Here is a 19339-nt window from a genome sequence, read left to right on the forward strand (position 1 = left end):
GCCCAGTATGGACATGTTGAACCTCACGTTTTGCCTTAAAAGCAAAGTGTTTAAAGATATTATGTACCTACTTACTTGTATGTCCTTGGAAGTGTAATATCTGAATTATACAGTGAAAAAAATATGCACTTGCATACAGCAGTTATGATGAGTGAAAAAGTATTTTGATTAAATGCATTTTAGTTAGCTCTAATAGCTATGAAATTTTTGGGCAGTTTGTGCCCAAAATGGGATCTTGTATGGCTCTGACTACCAAATCAAGACCAATCTACAGTAAAAGATCCATCTGCTCAGTGGAGAGTAACTCTCTACACAAAAAGGAGATCCTTTCTTCTGGTGAAACTGAATGCTCATGAGAGCTGCTCACCATGAGAAGTGTTCTTTAATGGTCTAGAGAACAGCCAGAGAACAGCACCCAAGTATGTTTTATATACAGTTTGAAGTTAGCAGACAGCAGGACAAACTGCATCATTCTGTATCACTTGGAGCATTTTTGGTACCTCCACTTAGTCCAGAAGACAGGCCTCACTCTCAAGGAAACTTTTACACAACTGTAATTCTATTTGGACCTCTGTGTTTTTTAATGAAAACTTGGCTGCTCTCCTGTTTTTTTTGTTCTTGCTCCCAAAGTCTTGACCTGGAAATCACAAATTAACTATCCAAAGTTATTTGTTGTCAGGAACCTTAATGATCTATTTGTATATGAATTTGATTTCAGCTTACTGAAATATTGCAAGGTTTAGAGTTTCAATAAAGTGTTACGAGTCTACTTTAATATCCTGAACCAAAATTAGTAAATTAAAAAGTTAAATTATATAAATAGAAATCATCCTTACATTCTGCAAATTGAACTGCAGTTGCTGCTTGTATGGTGCAAACTCCTGAGCCAGTTCATATCCTTCATGGTAAAATGTAAATAATCCTTGAAGAAAGGCCAGGAGCTGAAAAGGTAAAATTGAGAAGCATTATACATTTTTAACTCCTGGAACACTGTGCTTTTACACTCCAAAGCAAAGTTTTGCTGAGAAGGAATCCATGGCGAGACCTTAAGAAAGAGAAATGTTAAAAATGCTTTTGCATCATGAAGTTGTAATTTTCATAATAATTTAATTTACTGTTCTAGTCATTTTATCCAGTATTTCAGCTAGAGTCTTTGCTGGTGTGCATTTTCCAAGTTTAAAATTTCAGAGTTCAAGTGTTTTTCTTTCAAAATATTTTTTCACTTTCTTCATAGTAATTGCTTGGGCTATGACCTATTTTCCACAAATGAGACTCTAGAAAGTATGTTTTGGATAGCTAAGCACAACACAAGAAACCCAGACTATTTCTTCCTGCTCTGAACAAAATGCAAGCTCTATCTGGTGTGTCTGTGATTGACTCCAACAGAACCACTGTAGTCTTTATGTATCCAGTTGAAAGGTCCTTTTAAAGTTTGGTTTAAAACAATGTTCAAGTTGTAAAAGGTGCAACTAGATTTTAGCTCTTGAACTAATGGATTCCTGCCATCTCTTAGTTTTAAAAGTGTTCTAACTTATTCTGCTTTAAATTTTAAAAGTGTTTTGACATTGCTGTAAGTCATATTACCTGCTATTAAATAACAAACATTTAATTTCTTATCACGGACAACTTTCTTTGTACATATACTTTAGTTTACATAAAAAAAGTAAAGAAAACAACAACAAAAAAGTGAAATTAATTCAGATTTACAATAAAAAAAGCTCTAACAATAAAAAAGAGCTGTCTTAGTATATTACACCATTAACATATGGGCTAAGGAACTGGCTGTCCAGCCTGTCTCCTAACTCAGTAAAGAACCACAGGTATTCAAGAGCATAATTCTTTTCCCTTTTTCAGACTTCTCTCTCAGGATGGGATGAATGATCCAATGGAAACATTTATCTCTCTTCATTGACTATTGAAGTAGTCTAGACTCAGGCAACAAAAATGCCATCGTTCATATTTAATGCACTTGCTTTGTGTTACCAGTCCCATAGATTATTGTAAGTGGAACAGCGTAAAGATGTAGTTTTTACTGTGCTTATATTTTCTTAAAATTTACTTACAGCCCTACTTGAAGAATTGTAGCTAAATTGTTCTGCCTCCTCTCTCCTATCACTCTCTAGGAGAGAGTAATGCTGAGAGCCTGCTCTTTTGCTGCATTAGTAAGTTAAAGCAGTTGGAGGTGAACAGCCCATCAGTGCAGGCATAAATACAAGTTTTGGCTAGGAGAAGGACTCTGCCCTTGGCTTTTACTGGTATTGCAGGATCAGATGAAACCCTGGCCTCAGGCAGAGATGGTGCAAGCCCACTGCTACCCACTAAGCCAGTCACGGAGCCTGAAGAACTGAGAAGATCCTTGGACATAAAAGCACATTCTGGGCCTTTACAGTAGATGTGAATTCCTGAACCATATTTCACCATCAAACAATATGGTGTGAAAGAAGGAAATGCGGTCTCAAGTGAAGGGCTCCACATGATGCATCTGTCCAGCTGAAATCATTATCTCAGCTAAGGACTGGACCTTGAAATCTCTCATTGGTTATTCAAGTGGCTCTAAGGAAGGTCCAAATACAACAGTTTATTTTAAAAAGCTCCAACTGTGCAAACGGATAGAAAGACTTCCGTAATTCTAGACTATAATTCTCAATTTCTGGAATTCTGGACAAAACTACATAAAGGAAAAGAAAATTAATCTTCCTTTTTCTGAATAAAGTATTAAATATGCAAATTATAACTAAAGCTCTGCTTTGGCTCCAGTTATGCGAAGCCTGTGCTCACACTTGATATTCAGTTACTCATCAGTGTCCCCAGCTACCACTCCTCCTGATGCTGCAGCACAACTATTCCTGTGCTTGGCTCTGATGTGGTTCAGTCAAAAGGATGTGTGGATTAATAACCTGTTAGCAGGAGCCTGCTGTTAAACCCACCCCTTTCAGCTGAAGAGGTACTGCAGGAGTAACACTTAGCAAAACTGCAGTCAGATCACCACACTAAAGCACACCAAAATTACAATGAAGAACTAGTGGGAGAAAGTTTCACTATGTCAGCTTATGCCTGAATTTCAAAGATGAGTTTAAAGAGCATTTCAGGAGAGCAAACTGTATAAGTTTCAGCTTCAATACCCGAAGAAAAACATTTTACATCGTACAAAACACTTTTCCATAGCATGCTGAGAAATACCAAGGAAAATATTTAACACAAGATGGCAGCAAAGCTGAATTTATCAGAATGCAAAAATACAACAGAAGCAAAAAAACCCTGAGAAAAATCTGAATTCATTTTAGTTAAAGTATTTCTCAGGTATTCTGGCAATTGTGCATTGCAGAGGATTTGGCCTTGAGGTTTTTCTGGTTAACCACTTTCTGAGCACTTAGAAATAAAAGAAAAGTATTATGCAAGTCCTAGATCAGCGTATTTAAGTTCTGTGCTGAAACTTGACACTGAGGATGGTATTTGCTTCAACATACATGTCATCAGCAGTGGAAAAACAGGGATCAGAAAACGGCCTTTCCCCAATGGGCCTGTGCTTCTAAGGCGTCTCCATAATCACTGGAGACATTGTATGGAAGAGCACTGTACCATTGTATGGAAGAGATTTACAAGCCAAGGTCTTTTGCCCTGGGCTTATGCTCATAATGGGGTTTTCTTGTGGCTGGCATTAGAAGTGGAACTGCTACTAAAGGCAGGCTCATAATCAAAAAAAAATTAAATAGAATTAAAAATAATATTAAAAACAAGAATAGCAAATCAACTCTTTTTCGTTTCAAAGAAAATTTTCAGAATGTTCATCAAGGTGGTTTTCTCACATAAAGAGGTTAATTTGTTTCACCAAAAATCACAAACAGTGCCTGATGCTTTCATATCAACAATTTTTCATTTTAAAAAGTGCCTTGTATTTACTTCATTCTGAGTATCTAATCGGTCACATCAGTAAAGAATGAGGTCTGAACTCCGTGATACAACGCTACTAACCACACCAGAGCCATGAGGATTTCAACACAGAACACGAAACAAAATCCAACTACTTCTTGAGACTTTATTTATTTTTATGTAGAGCTGCTGACCTCAAGACTGCCTGGTCGTTTCATTCTCACAGGAAGAAGACTGTACTTAGGTTTCGGATAGGGGAGGAATTTAACCTTTGGCCTGCAGCACATCAGCCAGAAGTCCCTGTCTCCCTGTTTTCATTTTATTTATAAGCAGATGGTGCTTATTCTTCAGATAAAGTGAACATAGTTAATAATGTAGAAAATTCAAGAAAGGGAAATCAAAATTTAATGTCCACTGTGAAGTCTCACTGAATTGCATGCAATTACAGGCAGTGTTTTTTGATTGGCTGGTCTTTTTTTCTTCTCTTTAAATAAACATTTAATGGACCACCCCTCACATTTCAGATAGATTACTGCTTACGAACTCTGTGCCCTGATTTCTACAGGACAAGGATGTCCTGGCATCACCACAGGACAAATTAGAACTCTAGGAAGGTGTTTGCATTTTTTTAACAAGCATAACATCCTCAGAAAGAACAGTTGGCTTGGACTAGCTTATTTAGGATCACAAGAGAAAAGCTAGTAAGGTAGAATATTGTCATTTATTTTGCTTTATTGTTTAACTTGCTGTAAAGTAAATTTGAACACTAATTTGTCCTTCAGAAAAAGTTTAAATTCATGATCTGTATGAAAACCTGAGTTTTTTTCTCGGAAAAAAATCAAGATCTACGATGATCGCAAAGAGGAATATGTCAGTTACTCACACCAGTACACATTAGCAACAACTTTGATCAAGATGCAGAGAGCAAAGAGAAACCCAGGGCCTGAGAAGTAGCTGCGTAAGTCTACTCTAAATATTATAATCTTCTATTCACTGTATGAGTCATTAGCATCTGCACCTTAAAATCTTTCCTCACTTTCCTCCAGGAAAGAACACTTTTACCAACTCCCACTGTCCTAGCTGTAAACCACCTGGCAATTTTTGCTGGGTCACTGCCACTCTGGTACTCAGATTTTCTTTATCCTTTGGCATAGAAAAACTGAAGATCTTGAAAGGATGTTCAACAGATCATTTGCTTTTGAAGTTCTATTCCCATGTCACAAACTTATCCTTCTTTCGCATGGGCATCACAGTTTCCTCCTTCACTGCACTAACAGATTTATTTTGTTAAACTCTCCTTCAGTGAGTCTGTTAGCAACATGTCACACTGAGAATTATACAAAGACGTGACACTGCACTGATAAATCAGAGGCAAAGGCAGCACATACACTAGAGATTCACAACCATCAGGGCTCCTGAGGATGCCATATAGAGATACCACCAGGTATCTTCTGCCACACACACATTCATAGAGCACATGGAAGAAAATTAATATTATGACAATTCTTTTGATATGTGATTTTAAATCATTAGGCTTTGTCCTTATCTAGACCTTCCATCTAGGAGCACATGTCATACTTCCAACATCACTTACATAAACATGAATTTTAGAAAGCCTATTTTGAAATTTTTGGGTTTTTTGGTTTGTTTAGTTTGTTATTTTTTTAATCTCATGGTATTGCTGATTTGTATTTTAATTTATTTTTTTACATAAGGCATACTTTGCCTTATGGGTTTCAGCAAATGCTTTTATTTTAGCATGTTGTATGCAAGAGACTACAAACAAAAATGAAGAATTTTAAAGATTCAAAATTTTATAACTCAGATTATAATTTAAGCTTCATCATTATTCAGATTGATTATAAATAACTTCACACCCAAAGTCAGAAGACATTGCCTGTAAGGGCTGTCATTACCCAGTCACCAGAGTATTTCCTGTATCTTCCCCTGGAACATCAAGTATGTCATAGTGGGTGGAATATCTGCTGATCTGAGGCAGTATGGAAATGGATACACTCAGAAGTAAATTTTACCTATTTTAACTATGTGCACTTGCACAATGTTTTCCAATGTATAAGGTCTTTTCAATGCAGGAAGCTTCTATTGCATTAAAGGAGCATAAAGTCTTCTGTACTAGGGTCAGAGCTAGGTCAAGATTGCTAGATTTTTCCAGGATGTGAGAGTTTTGCAGAAGGAGACACAGAGACACACTCTGGATTAATCTGTGACAGGTAGAAAAATGTTCTTATTTAGGAATCCGAGCAAAGTTTTAGTCTGTAAGATTTGGCAGCTGTATGCCATAAAGATAGGATTTCTGTAAGTACTGCTTGCTGAATCCAGGTTCATTAGTCTGCATCAATGTCAAACATTCACTACACAATACACTCTCATCTCATGGAAAGAAGGCATCTGAGAAGATCTTCTTGGTGACACTGGGTGTTAGAGATGTAATTCAACCCATTTCACAGTCAAGAGTGCTGCTTCAGTAGTTACAAGGAAGCTGGAAGATGGTGTGGAGAGAAAGTTATACTTGTCATGTTCCTCTTTCACAACCAGTGCTCTGCTGTGCTCAGTGTGCTTAATGGGAAGGGACAGATGGCATCGCAAGTTCTCTGTCAAGGGCTATAGGTACTAACTAAATCAGGCAACTGGCAAGCTAGGCCTGTCTGTATGACATGAACAGTAGTAACACTGCTACTGGGCCACAGAAATATGCTTGCACATATCATACAGAAACTGCTTTTGGTACTGACTGACCCAGAAGAGAGTTAGGGGTGGGGGATGGAAACAGTCTGGAAAGAAATCCCAGACTTAAATACGGACATTGAAACACAGCTTTATCTTACTTTTTAATGGCATGTCACCATATGCTTTCTTTTATGTGCAAAGTAAACTAAAGACAAATTATTCCAACAACAAAAAGATAAACTTACCTATCCTACAGAAAAATTGATTTTTCTCTGTACTTGATGTAACTCAGAAGAACGTCTGTGTACATGGCCTACATTAAATATTTAAATTTAAAAAAAACGGACTCAAAATTTAAGCCATGAAATCATGGTATTAGGAAACATCAATTATGTGTTGCACAGACACAACATTACATGATGTCCCATTAAAATGTTATGCACACTTCAAGTCATCAGACATTTCACTTCACAGTAGATCCTAAACTCTTACATAGTCCTTTAATAAACATGGAAAGTGCCCAAGCCAAGATCTTAATGTTCCTCTATATAGAAACAACCTGCATGCAAAACAAAAAAATGGAGCAAAACAAATTGGTATTTTAAATTCAATTTTCCGCTTTAAATGCATGCATTCTAAAGAAAATAAAACATAAAACTTACAGGTTCTACGAATTCAAATTTCTTTTTCTCTTGTACTTCTTGAATTTTAAAAACATATTCTAATGATGCTTCATAGAAGTTCTGATGCTCTCTGTCAATCTGTGTATCTGCCTAAAAGACAAAATGAAATATGGACAGCATTAGTTTAGTGTCGTGATTGCTCTAAAACCAGGTTATGTCATTAACAAACAAACAAAGATCATCAATAAGATTACTTTACAAGTTCCACAGGGTTCAGCTTTCTTTCTGAAAATTAGAATACCTACTTAAAAAAGCTAAACACAATTTCAAGAAGCTAACATTACACATTTCATGCCTTTTTCTTGCTCTTTTCGTTTCTTCTTTCTTTTTGCACTTTAATATTCTAATTTTTAGGAGAGCCTAGAGGGAAAGAAAGGTGGCAGCAGGTACTTGGTATATGCAAGTTTAGAAAAGGAAATAGAAATGAGTACTGTAGGAATCAAAGAGAGACAAAAACATAATTATTTCTATTGAAATATTTAAGTATCATATGCACTGAAATCGTATCTATTTTTCAGCTTCAAATACCTTCCCAAGAAGCTATTTTCCTTCTTAAATAGGCTGTCTTTAACAATGACATCTTGCAACTTATTATTTTATAGTATGAGTCATATATTCTTGGAATGTAAACATATTTAAGTCCCTAACCTCATAAATCAAATATATTTCAAGTTCTAATTTTCAAGTGACAGAACTACAAGGCAATACTTGTCACAAGTGCCTAATACCACCCAGCATGGAGATCCAGTATCAAAACAATGTCTTCTGCCTAAATAGCTAAAGAATTAACTCTTATCAGCTGATAAAGAATAATAGGCTTTTATCCTCAATTTAAACAAGCCACAGGAGAGGGAACTAACAGACAAGCAGTGTAGCACGTAGTTAATGTTTAAAGAAGACATGCAGATGCCATTTTAATTCATCCTTTGGAACAAATCATTTTCTCAAGCAAAACCCTTTTGGGCTGTATTAGTTAGATTTTGGTCTTTGGTCAAAATGTTACCACAGATCAACAATTATAATTACAATGAATAAGACCACTCCATCTATTTTTCATGTATGTCAGTTAAAATATACAAGGATATTTCTGTATATTCTCTAGTTTAATTCTGGCATTAAAAATAACAAATGTGGGGAAACTGGGGAAGCTTGATGTTGTCTTCCCTTGACAACAAACTTCAAATCAGCAAACACATCATAAGAGATTTAATACTTTTAACAGTACAAAAGCAAGAAATCAAGTGTTTTCCTTCAGGCAGGACTTGGACATCGACAGCACCATATATAATTAAGATTGCTTCTACACTCAAGGACATGCTACTATTGTGATTTGGCTGTACAGACTCTTAACGATATTGATCCACCTCCCTAGCCCAGTTTTCTAATGCTACATCAACACATGGGCCTCAAGGATATGTATCCAATCATTCAGTACCAGCATTTCCTTCTGATGTCTATTAAAAAAAAAAAATAAAAAACCCCCAGTAAACTAATTATATGAAGCTGAAGTCAAGTACTCAAAATTCCAATAATGAACTGCACCACCTCAGACTTAACTCTGCCATTTGCCATTCATACAGTGTGTTTGGCTACTGTTTTTGCTGATACTCTGTTAATAGTTTTATTTCAGAAAAAAATCTATCACAAAGATGGTGCTACATAACTGAACAGAAGCAGTTGCCACCACTTCGGGAGGTGATCCAGCAATCCCTTGCTCACACAAATGCCATCAATAAGCACTTGAGTCAGACCTCAGCTCTCTCATTAAATTGTACATAAATAATGAAACCTAGTTTTAGAAATTGTCTCTTTTAGAGTTCGCCTCAGAAAAAAATATTTAAACACCTAATTAAATCCATCTCTATTCTGAACAGCATTTAAGCAGGCTGCAGTTAAAATGGTCCTTACAACAACCAAGTGCCATCTCAAATATAAATTAAGGCCAGAATCACCACCAGTGAGCAGCGACTAAATCAGAATTCCCCAAATATATATTCTGTAGAATCTTATGAATTGTGTGAACACCAAAGGCTTCAGATTTGTAAGAATCACTTTGAAAGTGATCTTAAAGTTTCAAAAGCTGAAAGGATTTTCATATGTTTTTCTGTGACTTCAAACTGCATGTAAAAAATGAAGAGATCTGATTGATATGATTTTGAGTTTCTACTATGATATATAGTTATTGTGAGTAGTATTTCCATTGATGTAGGCTATCACTGCAATATATCCACCAGAACCTCTCGTATGCTTGGAGATTTCAGAGAAAAGATTTCAGAGAACAGATTTCAGAGAAAAAAAATCTGAAGTTTATTAGATTTCTCACATCACTCAACTCTGCTCATTTTCTTCTCCATGGTGGGCTTCTCTAGGCAGTGAAAAGATGCTACTATAGAGTTTCCTTTTGATGCTAAAGAAAAAAAGCCAATCATCCATGTAAGTTGCACAAGCATTCTTTCAGGCTTTTAAAATATCCAATGTATTTCAGTTAGGTGCTTATATGCAAACTACTCTCTACAGAGTATGTTCCAACCATCAAACTTCAGATGCCTAATTAAGGTGCTCTCAACTGCACTCAAGTGAGATACGTAAAAAAACCCAACAGAATACAAGATCTTTGCTCATCCCAGCAATGATATAACCCACATAATGTGATGAGGTATCAAGAAACTTCATCAATTTAAGGAAACAGTATTTTTCTCATGTAGCAGTTAAAAATAGGTATTTCCATCTCACTGAATGCCTGTCGTTGGCTTGAGGCATGGACCAAAGCCCCAGCTGCCAGCACTGCTTGGTTCTTTGCCCATGCTCTGGGCTGTTCCAACAAACTCCATCCTGAACATATGAGCTATAAATGGGGCACACCGAAACCACTCTGAATGCAAGTCATCAGCCATCTTGGATTTCAGGTCTGGAAAGGACCTTGACCTCCTTTTCTTATAATACAGACACAGGCCACAAGTCTCCCTGGTTAACAACTTTGGTACTGATTTGTTATTGTACCTTTTACTGATGGTGGGCCTATGTTACTGATTCAGCACATCTACAGCTGCAGAAAACTGGGGAAGACAGAAATGACAAGTTATGCCCTTTATCCTTTACAAGAGAGGCGTCTAAAAAAGCAGAAAATGTCAGCCTCAATTACAAGATTTGAAATCCAGATATGTCAGTTAAGGACACACTGGAAAAAATTATTCTGGTTTTCCATTAGTTTGTAGACATGAGCCAAATCCATTGTTATTCTACCATAGTTTATTAGATTCACAGTTGTTACTTCGCACTTCAGTTGCTGCTTTAGACTGTAATTATTCTCATGACTCAAGAGAAAAAGATTTTATTTATTTTATTTTGTTTCTATTCTAGAGCATATTAGTGCTTAAGTTCACTTTTCCAGATTGTGGTAAGAGGTTTTTTTTCTTTTTCAGCTGAGGTTTTGCCTCTAACAGAACTGCTTCTTCATCAATACATAACATATTTGGGAAAAGTGAAAGCTCTGACATACAAGTGGAATAATTAACCAATCCTACATAACTAACATCTTATCTAGACTGATTATTATATAGACAGCAACAGAAATTCAGGCCTATAAACATGATTAGAAATTTTGAATTTCTAAGCCTTATTTAATTTGAATTATAATATTATTGGTAAACATGAAAAAATCCTACAACATGTGATTGAGTGATGGTCACAGCTTTGGTGAAAATTTCATCTGCAAACTAATCCTCATGATCTAAGACCCACCATGACAACAGTAATCCCATCAAAATAATTTTTAACTACTTTTGGCACAATTCCCAAAGTGTCATTGATATCATATTGCTGGGTTGATTGTAATTTGCTTCAAAGACAAGTCATATTCATTTTTACAAGCACACTGAAAAGCCCTGGAATCCTCCTGTTAAAATAGAAGTCTTCATGGTTTATTTTTTTTAACAGAAAAGAATTAGCCATACAGACTCTTCAAAGCTGGAGTTGTAGATACAATTTTAGGGCATGGTGCCTCAATCTCAGAATAAGAAGAAAAAGAGGAAAAAAGAAGCAGAAAAGAGTATCATTAATGTGATCTCAGTTCTGGATTAAAATTTATGTGAAGCAGAAGTGCAATTTCATCAGTTAATACATTAAATAGCAAACCCAAAAGCAATTAATTAATTGACTTTCAAATATTCCACATATAACTTATAAAACTTGGACTTTTATTATACCAATATAATTCCACTGTTGCAACCACTAAACATTGGCTGTACTTGAAATACACAAAGTTGCACACATAGATTATTGCTTTGTTAAAGCATTTAACTCCTATTGGATCTTATTAATCCCAGTCAAGAATTCATAGTCACAACAAGCATGACTACCACAAATCATCACAATTTCCCATTGACAAAATTTAGCATATCTTGAAGAGAACCAGTTTGTTATCATGATTTCTATGCATATGTGAAACTAGGTAAGAGTGTATTCAGTTCTTACATCTTGCAAATGAGATTCTTTCTTCTTTGCTGACAAATTTAAGTGCTTCTCTAAGATGGAATAATATTTCTCACTTTCTTTGTCAAACTTCTTCTTCCCATCCTGAAAAACAAAACATTCCCAAGTAGAGTATTTGACTAAATATCACAGCTAACTTAAATTAAAAGAAATAACAGGCACCAAAATATGCCTCATTATAAAACAATTTTTTTTGTTCCCATATTTTTAGGGTTTAATTCTGAATTGGATCTAATGATACTAGGAGAATTGTTTCAATTATTAAAAGTAATAGTGAGCAGGACTTTTCCTGTAAATAACAAACCCATAAAACAGACTCACATGGTTTCCCATAGTAAATATATATATAAAATTTTATGTAGGTGGTATCTTTCTGAGTAGATACTTAATATAAAATAACCTTCCCCAAGTTTTTTAAGTGTACCTACCTGCCACACTGTCTTTAACCAAAACAAAACAAAAACCCAAAAAAACCACTATGGAGGAGGTAGGTGAGTATAAAAAATGTGATAATGATATAGGCTTATCCTTTGCATTTAAGATTAATATGCTTATTTTCCACCCACACTCTTAAAATATGAGGATGATGGAAAAGCATATGTGTGGTTGCAAAAGGAAATTGGTCCAAAAATGTGTTTCCAATAATATTTCGATGTGTCTGAATATTTAAGGTTGTCTCATTTAAAAGTTATCCTGCCTCTTTCCTTTCCCACTCCTCTTTGTTTTTCCCATCATGTGCAGCCAATCCTCACATTTCTACTGTAAAACTATTTCAATACATAATGCAAACGAAAGCTACTACTTTGAGTAAATTAAGAAACATCTTATTTTTTGCAATCAAATTCAGAATTCGTACTTCAAAACTTTTAAATCTTCTATTCTGAAATTTAAATCTGAAATTCAAGAAAAAGATAGGTTTCTCAAAAGTTTTTCCATCTTTAAAGAAGTGCCAAATTTCAAGAAATAGCAACTGATTGAAGTCAATATCCTATCAGAGAATTATAAATGATAAAAATATAACTTTTAATTATAAAATAATATATCCTCTAAATAAGAGCAACTCTTTGCCAGTGATTTCTATAATCCTAGTTAAGTCCTAATGATTAACAAGTCGAACATTTTGAGAAAACAAAAAAGCCTCAAGAAAAATGGTCCTACTAACACATGTGCAAAAGCTATTAATGATAGAAAAACTAATTATTGGATATCATGCAGTAACATCAGGTCATTTTAAGAACTGTAGTAATTCTTTTCCTGACCCCTTTCCCCCTAGCAATTTTTATATTCAAAAACAAATAACTAGCTTGCATTGTAGCACCACCCTGTTTTCCTTAGTCATATAATGGGAGAGTCAGGTCAGTCAGAGAAATAAGAAACAGGAGGAAGATTTTAATGACATGAATTAAAACTTATCAACCAGCTGTAACAACAAAACACTTACTGATTAGCTCCAGTGACTAAAGCTCACAACGGTAATTATACTAGATTGTAAAACACATCGTATACTTTCTATCCTGCAAAGAGTTTAAATATACTTAGTATGAAAAATATGCACAATTTAATGTTCTCATTACCTCCTTTAGTATGAAAAATATGCATAATTTAATGTTCTCACAACTTCACAACACAGATATCTTCAAAAGACACCATAAGGAAAAGAATGCATTGACACAACAAAATATTAAATAACCATACAGAACAATTCCTAATGCCTTCTACATTTAATTACAGATATGCAGATAGGAGGAGAAAACACACACAGTACTACTGGAGAATACTCAAGTGCCAGTTCTTCATGATGAAGCAAGAGCAACCTGAGTATCTCAACAGCACCTATGGTCACAAACAGAACTTCAGTTCAGTTGATCACACATATGTACCTCTGGAGTAAAAGGTGCAGCTAGTTACATATTGTCTTATATTCTGAGACAATAACATTAGGTGCTGGACTAGAAATATGAACCAGATTATTTTAAAATCCAAGTGACAAAGGTGCCAAAGTCACTATCTTGAAGAAATTCTCACGTTAAGGGCAAATTTGATGAAATGAAAAATGCCAAGAGAATTACTTTTTAGGTTTTTTCCCCCATGTAACTGAAAATTGGGAAAGGAGTCTGCCTTATGGCAATATTTAAGCCTTTGGTCACAAACTATTGGAGTTCAGTGGTGGATACCCTGTCCACTAGACCACCTGTGTCACAAGGTAACAGCCTTTGACAATGAGGCCTGGGTGCCAATAGCACATACTGCACATTTGGACTTGACGTTGTGCCTGCCTCTGCTTTCTCAGAGGTCAGACCAAAGGAATGAATCAAGGAGCCATGGGCAAAGCTCCCACAGGATTACCAATTTCAGACTGGGATCACTCAGCCCAGCTTCCAGTCCTTCCTTCCTTCCTTCCTTCCTTCCTTCCTTCCTTCCTTCCTTCCTTCCTTCCTTCCTTCCTTCCTTCCTTCCTTCCTTCCTTCCTTCCTTCCTTCCTTCCTCCCTCCCTCCCTCCCTCCCTCCCTCCCTCCCTCCCTTCCTCCCTTCCCCCCTTAGTAGGTTTATGATATGAACAGTAGGTATTTGTCTTGCCTTGTGAACTATTTGTCTCAAACCCAAGCTGATCAATAGGTAATGAATGACCCAAAGTCTCATCAGCCACTTGAGCTCTTGTTGACAGTAACATAACTTTTACTAACAAGAGGTGGAAAAGGGTCTGAAGTCCAAGCTGCTTGGTGTGAATCAAAGAATAAGGTGTGATGAGAGGACTTTGCCATGTGAAATATCTACATACAGCACATCAAATAAATGCCAATGCCAAGAGGGGACCATTGACCCATCTAACGTGGCTCTCAATGCACTGAATCCAATCACTTTTATTTCTGCTGTGATCTATAACAAAGTATGTGGATCACATATCACATCCTCTCTTTATATGTAAAAAGAAAAACACATAAAGTAAATGATCACATCTAAATAGATAAGCCCTCCACCTGCTAAGAACAAGAAAAAAACAAGTTTAAATAAACGAATTTTGGTTTTAAGGCATATTGTATCTCATATGAAGCTTCATATAGATCTCCATGGCACCATCCATGAGGAAACATGGAATTTGAAGGCTCTCTTGCTCTTTGCCAACCCTCTCCCAGACTGCACCTCTGCCCTGTCACAGATCTGCTCAGCCACTACCTTCACAGTTTTAAGTTAAAGAGGAAACTACAAAGTGTAGCTTCCTTGTCACCAGGACAACTTCTGGCCCAAGTGCAGCGTTTTCAGAGACAGCACATCTGATTAACTTCTTCCTTCTTTTCCAGATTTTAACATAACGAGAACTTCTCCCTTCAAAAGTAGAAGTTGACAAAGAAAAACGAATAAACAGAAGTAAACTGAGAATAAAGATATCTTGGCAGTTTTTGGCCACATTAGTGTCTTTACCTGGTGATACTCCTGGGAATAAGTCTGCAGCACCACCAGGACAGTGTTTCTGGCATTGGTCTGATTACTCAGACATGTTTCTCGGAAAAGTATAAAAAATACTGGCCCCAACAGGTGAGCAAGTTTCCTTTGCATGGGAGGTCCTCCACTGGGCCAATAAAACCCACATATTTGGATGTATTGAAGCCTCTGAAATCTGTTTACTTAATAAAAATTAACAAAAAAAAGATGCACTCCAAAGCAGGTGATTCATGTCCTGGATAAGACGAAACACTTCAGTTTATGCCAAAATAAGTCTTGTCTCACACACTCAGTCAGTGACTCACAGCACACAGGCTCATCCTAAGTGGAGTCACAGACTCAACTTATTCCAGCTTTAGCCTGTTCTTCTGCAGCCCTCAAAACACTCTCACAGCCACGGCCCAAATGAAAAAACTGAATCCTGGTCCCAGCAATCTGTGCCCGTAAGAATAAGAATTCTACTTTTCCACATGCTAGAAGGTTTTCAAAGAAAGTTTCCATGCAAAACTCTCTCCTCCAAGTTAGGAGACACATGATTGCTTTTGCCCAGATTCCACATTGGAGCAAACCCCAAGGAGAAGAGATGTGGTTGGATAAGAAAGCTCATGCTGCACTGTTACCAGAACAGACTGCACCAGCCATGACACAAAGCTTAAGGCACGTGGCCATTAGGGTGATGCTAATTCCTGACCTCTGTACTGTCTCTTATTCCCTTCAGACTCCCTCCAGCTTTCTTTCATCCTTGCACATCCTTCCTGCAAGTAAACATCATCCTTTCTCTTTGCCCTGGAAAAGTATCAACTGTTTCTTTCAAAATATCAGCTAGAACATATGAAAAAACCCCCCACCCAAAATCCATGAGAGATAATTAGGAGGGTGCAATAAAAAAAAATCTAAACACAGAAAAAGAGAAATTACATAATATTAATCCTTGGTGTGTTTTACACTGATGTATAAGTCATCAACAACTTTTGTCTAGACCTAGTCCTGCAGACTCTAAATACTGTAAATGTCTCTGTATAGTTGTTTAACCATTCTCAGGTGCATCAAGCCTTAAATCAGTTAAAAAATATTTACAGTTTTAAATGCTTCAAATTTCTAGGAACTCCATTAGGAAAGCCCTTAACCACACACTTGGCTTCCAGCATTTAATGGAGCCTTACTAACTTCCAGTATTCTCTTGAGGGACTTAAGTCACGTAATACCGGATTCATGTTTAATTTCTGGTTTTATTCTCTCTGCTCAGATTTCCTGTATGGTTTTATTTCAAAACTGATTAGACAACCTCCAAAATTAAAAATAAAATATTTTCAGAAATAAATTTTGGTCAAGATACTACTAATTATAGGCATGCCAGTTAGAAGTTTAACTCAAAAGATGTTCTTGTGTCCCTCTGGTTTTACAAATATATATGGCTGTGAAGAGATGAGACATCAATTATTAAGAACATTATTAAAAAGTTGACTCAATTGAGTCAGATAATTTTTCTTCTGTTCAGAGAGATTTTGATTCCATGCTGTACCTAATCATATACATGCTATAAATCACTGGCATGATTCTTACAAATTTTACCCACTAGCTGTAATTTTAGAGATAAAGCAGAAATAGTTGTTATATTTTGAAGTGGACTTTGCTTTTCCAGAGGGAACAGCAAGAAATCTGGTATTTTCATAGTGGTCTACCACTACTCTGTGTGCAGTATTTAATGTCAAAATTGTTACATGTATCTTCAGAATTATTACATAAATGATTCCTCTTTATTTTTCCAAAAAGAGCCTCTGTCATCCTTCTCATTCCTGTTTTTTCAGTTGCAGTAACTTTTGGTGCTATATTTATCTAGTAACAGACCTTAGCTACATTTTGTATCTGTCTGAAAAGAGATTTTTTAACTCTTTCTTTGTCCCAAAATGCACATTTTACATTTTAACATGATAATCCTTAAAAAAACCCCACCACAACATTATCCTTGTGAAACCATAGAATAAACATGTTTTGCAAGAGGTGATTTTAAAAAGATTAAGAAAGGAAATTAAGCCAGAAATCATTGCAAAGACACTATTTGGAGAAAAGATGTTAATACCTTGAAAAGATGAGAATATCTTAATAAGAAAGCAAGTGAACATTGTGAAACATGGCTGTGATGATTTCTTTCTTCCTCTCACCCAGAATTAGTACATATTTTTCTCACCAGCTCAAGTGGAGATGCAGAAATGGTAGAAACTGGCACAGAAATACAACAGTGAGTTTCAAATTTAGATCAAGTCAAACCCATTTGTCAGTTGCAGAAGCTGAAGGCAATGGTCAACTCTGCGGAGATCAATAAAGCCACATCCCATTTCTTTCTCTTTTGACAACTGCAAAAATGTCGATTTTTGCAACAACAGACTGGAGATGGTTCATTGCTAGAATCTTGGACTTTAAATATATTTTTCAAAGCCACCTTTTTCATTACCTTCCAAACAAGAATTCAAATTGGATTTCTACAAAGTTAGTGCAATTTTGTTTGGAGTTGCAAGTTTGGAGACCATCTCTTACTAAGTAGCAGGACAAACAAAAGTAGAACTGTAGACTAGAAAATAAACTAAACTTAGTCTTGGAAAGACTGATTTGAGCTCAGATTCTATGGATTTCTTGGAAAATGTGAAATCTGATAATCTCTCAACTTCTCTTTTGAGAGGAAAAAATTCACTTTCCATTTTATCTTGCCTGAGGTCTTGTTGAGAATTCTCATGAAAGTAGCTGGTGAGTTGGTGGGTTTTGGTTGCTTTTAATGAAATTGAAATTATTATCGGCATCTGAGACAACAGGTTATGTTTTGACAGATGTCTGGATGGGAAGAATTTCTTTTTGGTAGAAATTTCGATTTGTTATGTAAATACTAAGGATTGAAGATAAGACTGAAAGAAGTCACAAGCTTTATTCCCAGAAGAAAAAGTGAAGAAATAATATAAAAGTCCTTCCCTCCTCATCTTCCTTCAAAATAGAATTTAATGTATTGTTAGGCTACAGCATTTCCCCAAATCCATGAGAAAGTTAGAAGGTTAAAGAACATAGTTTATGTATCGATAGCAAATAATATCAAGTGAAGCAAAGTTGTATCATAGTTCATAAAGAAATGATTGTTGATCGACATAAAATAGAGTTAACATAGTCATAAATTATGTCTTATGTTCCTCATAACTGCTAGTGAAAACACTTCCAAATTGAAGCTGAATGCATCATGTAGAAAATTAAATGTCCAAACGACTATAAATCTTAAAACCAATTCTTTACTAAAAAAGAACAACCATATGCAAACCATGATGATCCAGAAAACAATATAGTGTAAGACACAAATAATTATAATAAAAAGAACATATTGCAACTATGAAGTATAACAAGGCAATAAACCTGGAATACAAGAGTGTTTAGCAGCATTAAAGCTATGAAGACAGATATTACAAACTGGCAGCTTAAAAAATAACCTCAATTAAAATCAGGTAAGGAATACATAAAACTGAAATATACTTGAAACAACCCAAAACTAATTTAAGTTCAACTGGAGTTCACATCTGTGTAAAATACTGAATAACCTTGCAAGAGATAATTTATTTTCAGGTTCATAAACTTCTGAAGAAAATTTTCTTTTTCCTCTGTAATGCCTTTAGAGATCCATGTATCAGGTACTTTCAAAAGTATATCCTAGAAGAGGAGATTCTTACAGCCTAAAAATGCCCTATGTAATTCCATCAGATGTTTTGAAATTAAAAAGCAGATACTATTAAATAAGAAAATGTGTTTGTAGGATGTCATTTGTTTCTCTCCAAAAAATTCCCTCATGAAATGGAAAAAAAAAATATTACAAGTTCCCAGCACTGCTGTGAAAAGACATGCAAACCTGCCAGTACTGGCAGGTCACAGAGCAGGACATATTAGACTCCCTGTTATTCAGTTGCAGAGCTGTCTCAAGTTTATTTGGCATCTGCCAATTCCAGGAGTAGCTGCTCGATGTCTGGGAATCTGCTAAATCCCTGCCCAAACAGCAGGACTGGTAAGTCTACACACGTAGTCTAGTTTTATTACTTTACTGTCAACTAAATATGAAGTATTTTTGCTGGAATAGCTGACTTAGGTTATTTTCAAGTTGCTGCTTAAATACTATTGAGAAGCTCCCCAACACAGCAGAA

General features: G+C 35.8%; 1 protein-coding gene across 3 annotated transcripts in view; it reads right to left on the minus strand.

Annotated features, from left to right (window-relative positions):
• The window catches only part of ARHGAP42 (Rho GTPase activating protein 42), a 141394-nt gene that overhangs the window by 35295 nt on the left and 86760 nt on the right, over positions 1-19339 (minus strand). The window contains exons 5-7 of one of the 3 annotated variants that reach the window (XM_085064506.1): positions 11715-11816; positions 7221-7331; positions 837-941 (exon numbers count right to left, since the gene is read on the minus strand). In XM_085064506.1, coding sequence (XP_084920632.1) covers positions 837-941; positions 7221-7331; positions 11715-11816 — 318 coding nt within the window. The remainder of the gene's footprint in view (positions 1-836; positions 942-7220; positions 7332-11714; positions 11817-19339) is intronic. The other 2 variants (XM_085064512.1, XM_085064517.1) reach the window with 2 other exon arrangements.

The sequence above is a fragment of the Lichenostomus cassidix genome, chromosome 1, assembly GCF_008360975.1.
Source record: "Lichenostomus cassidix isolate B80296 chromosome 1, HeHo_3.0, whole genome shotgun sequence".
NCBI lineage: Eukaryota > Metazoa > Chordata > Aves > Passeriformes > Meliphagidae > Lichenostomus > Lichenostomus cassidix.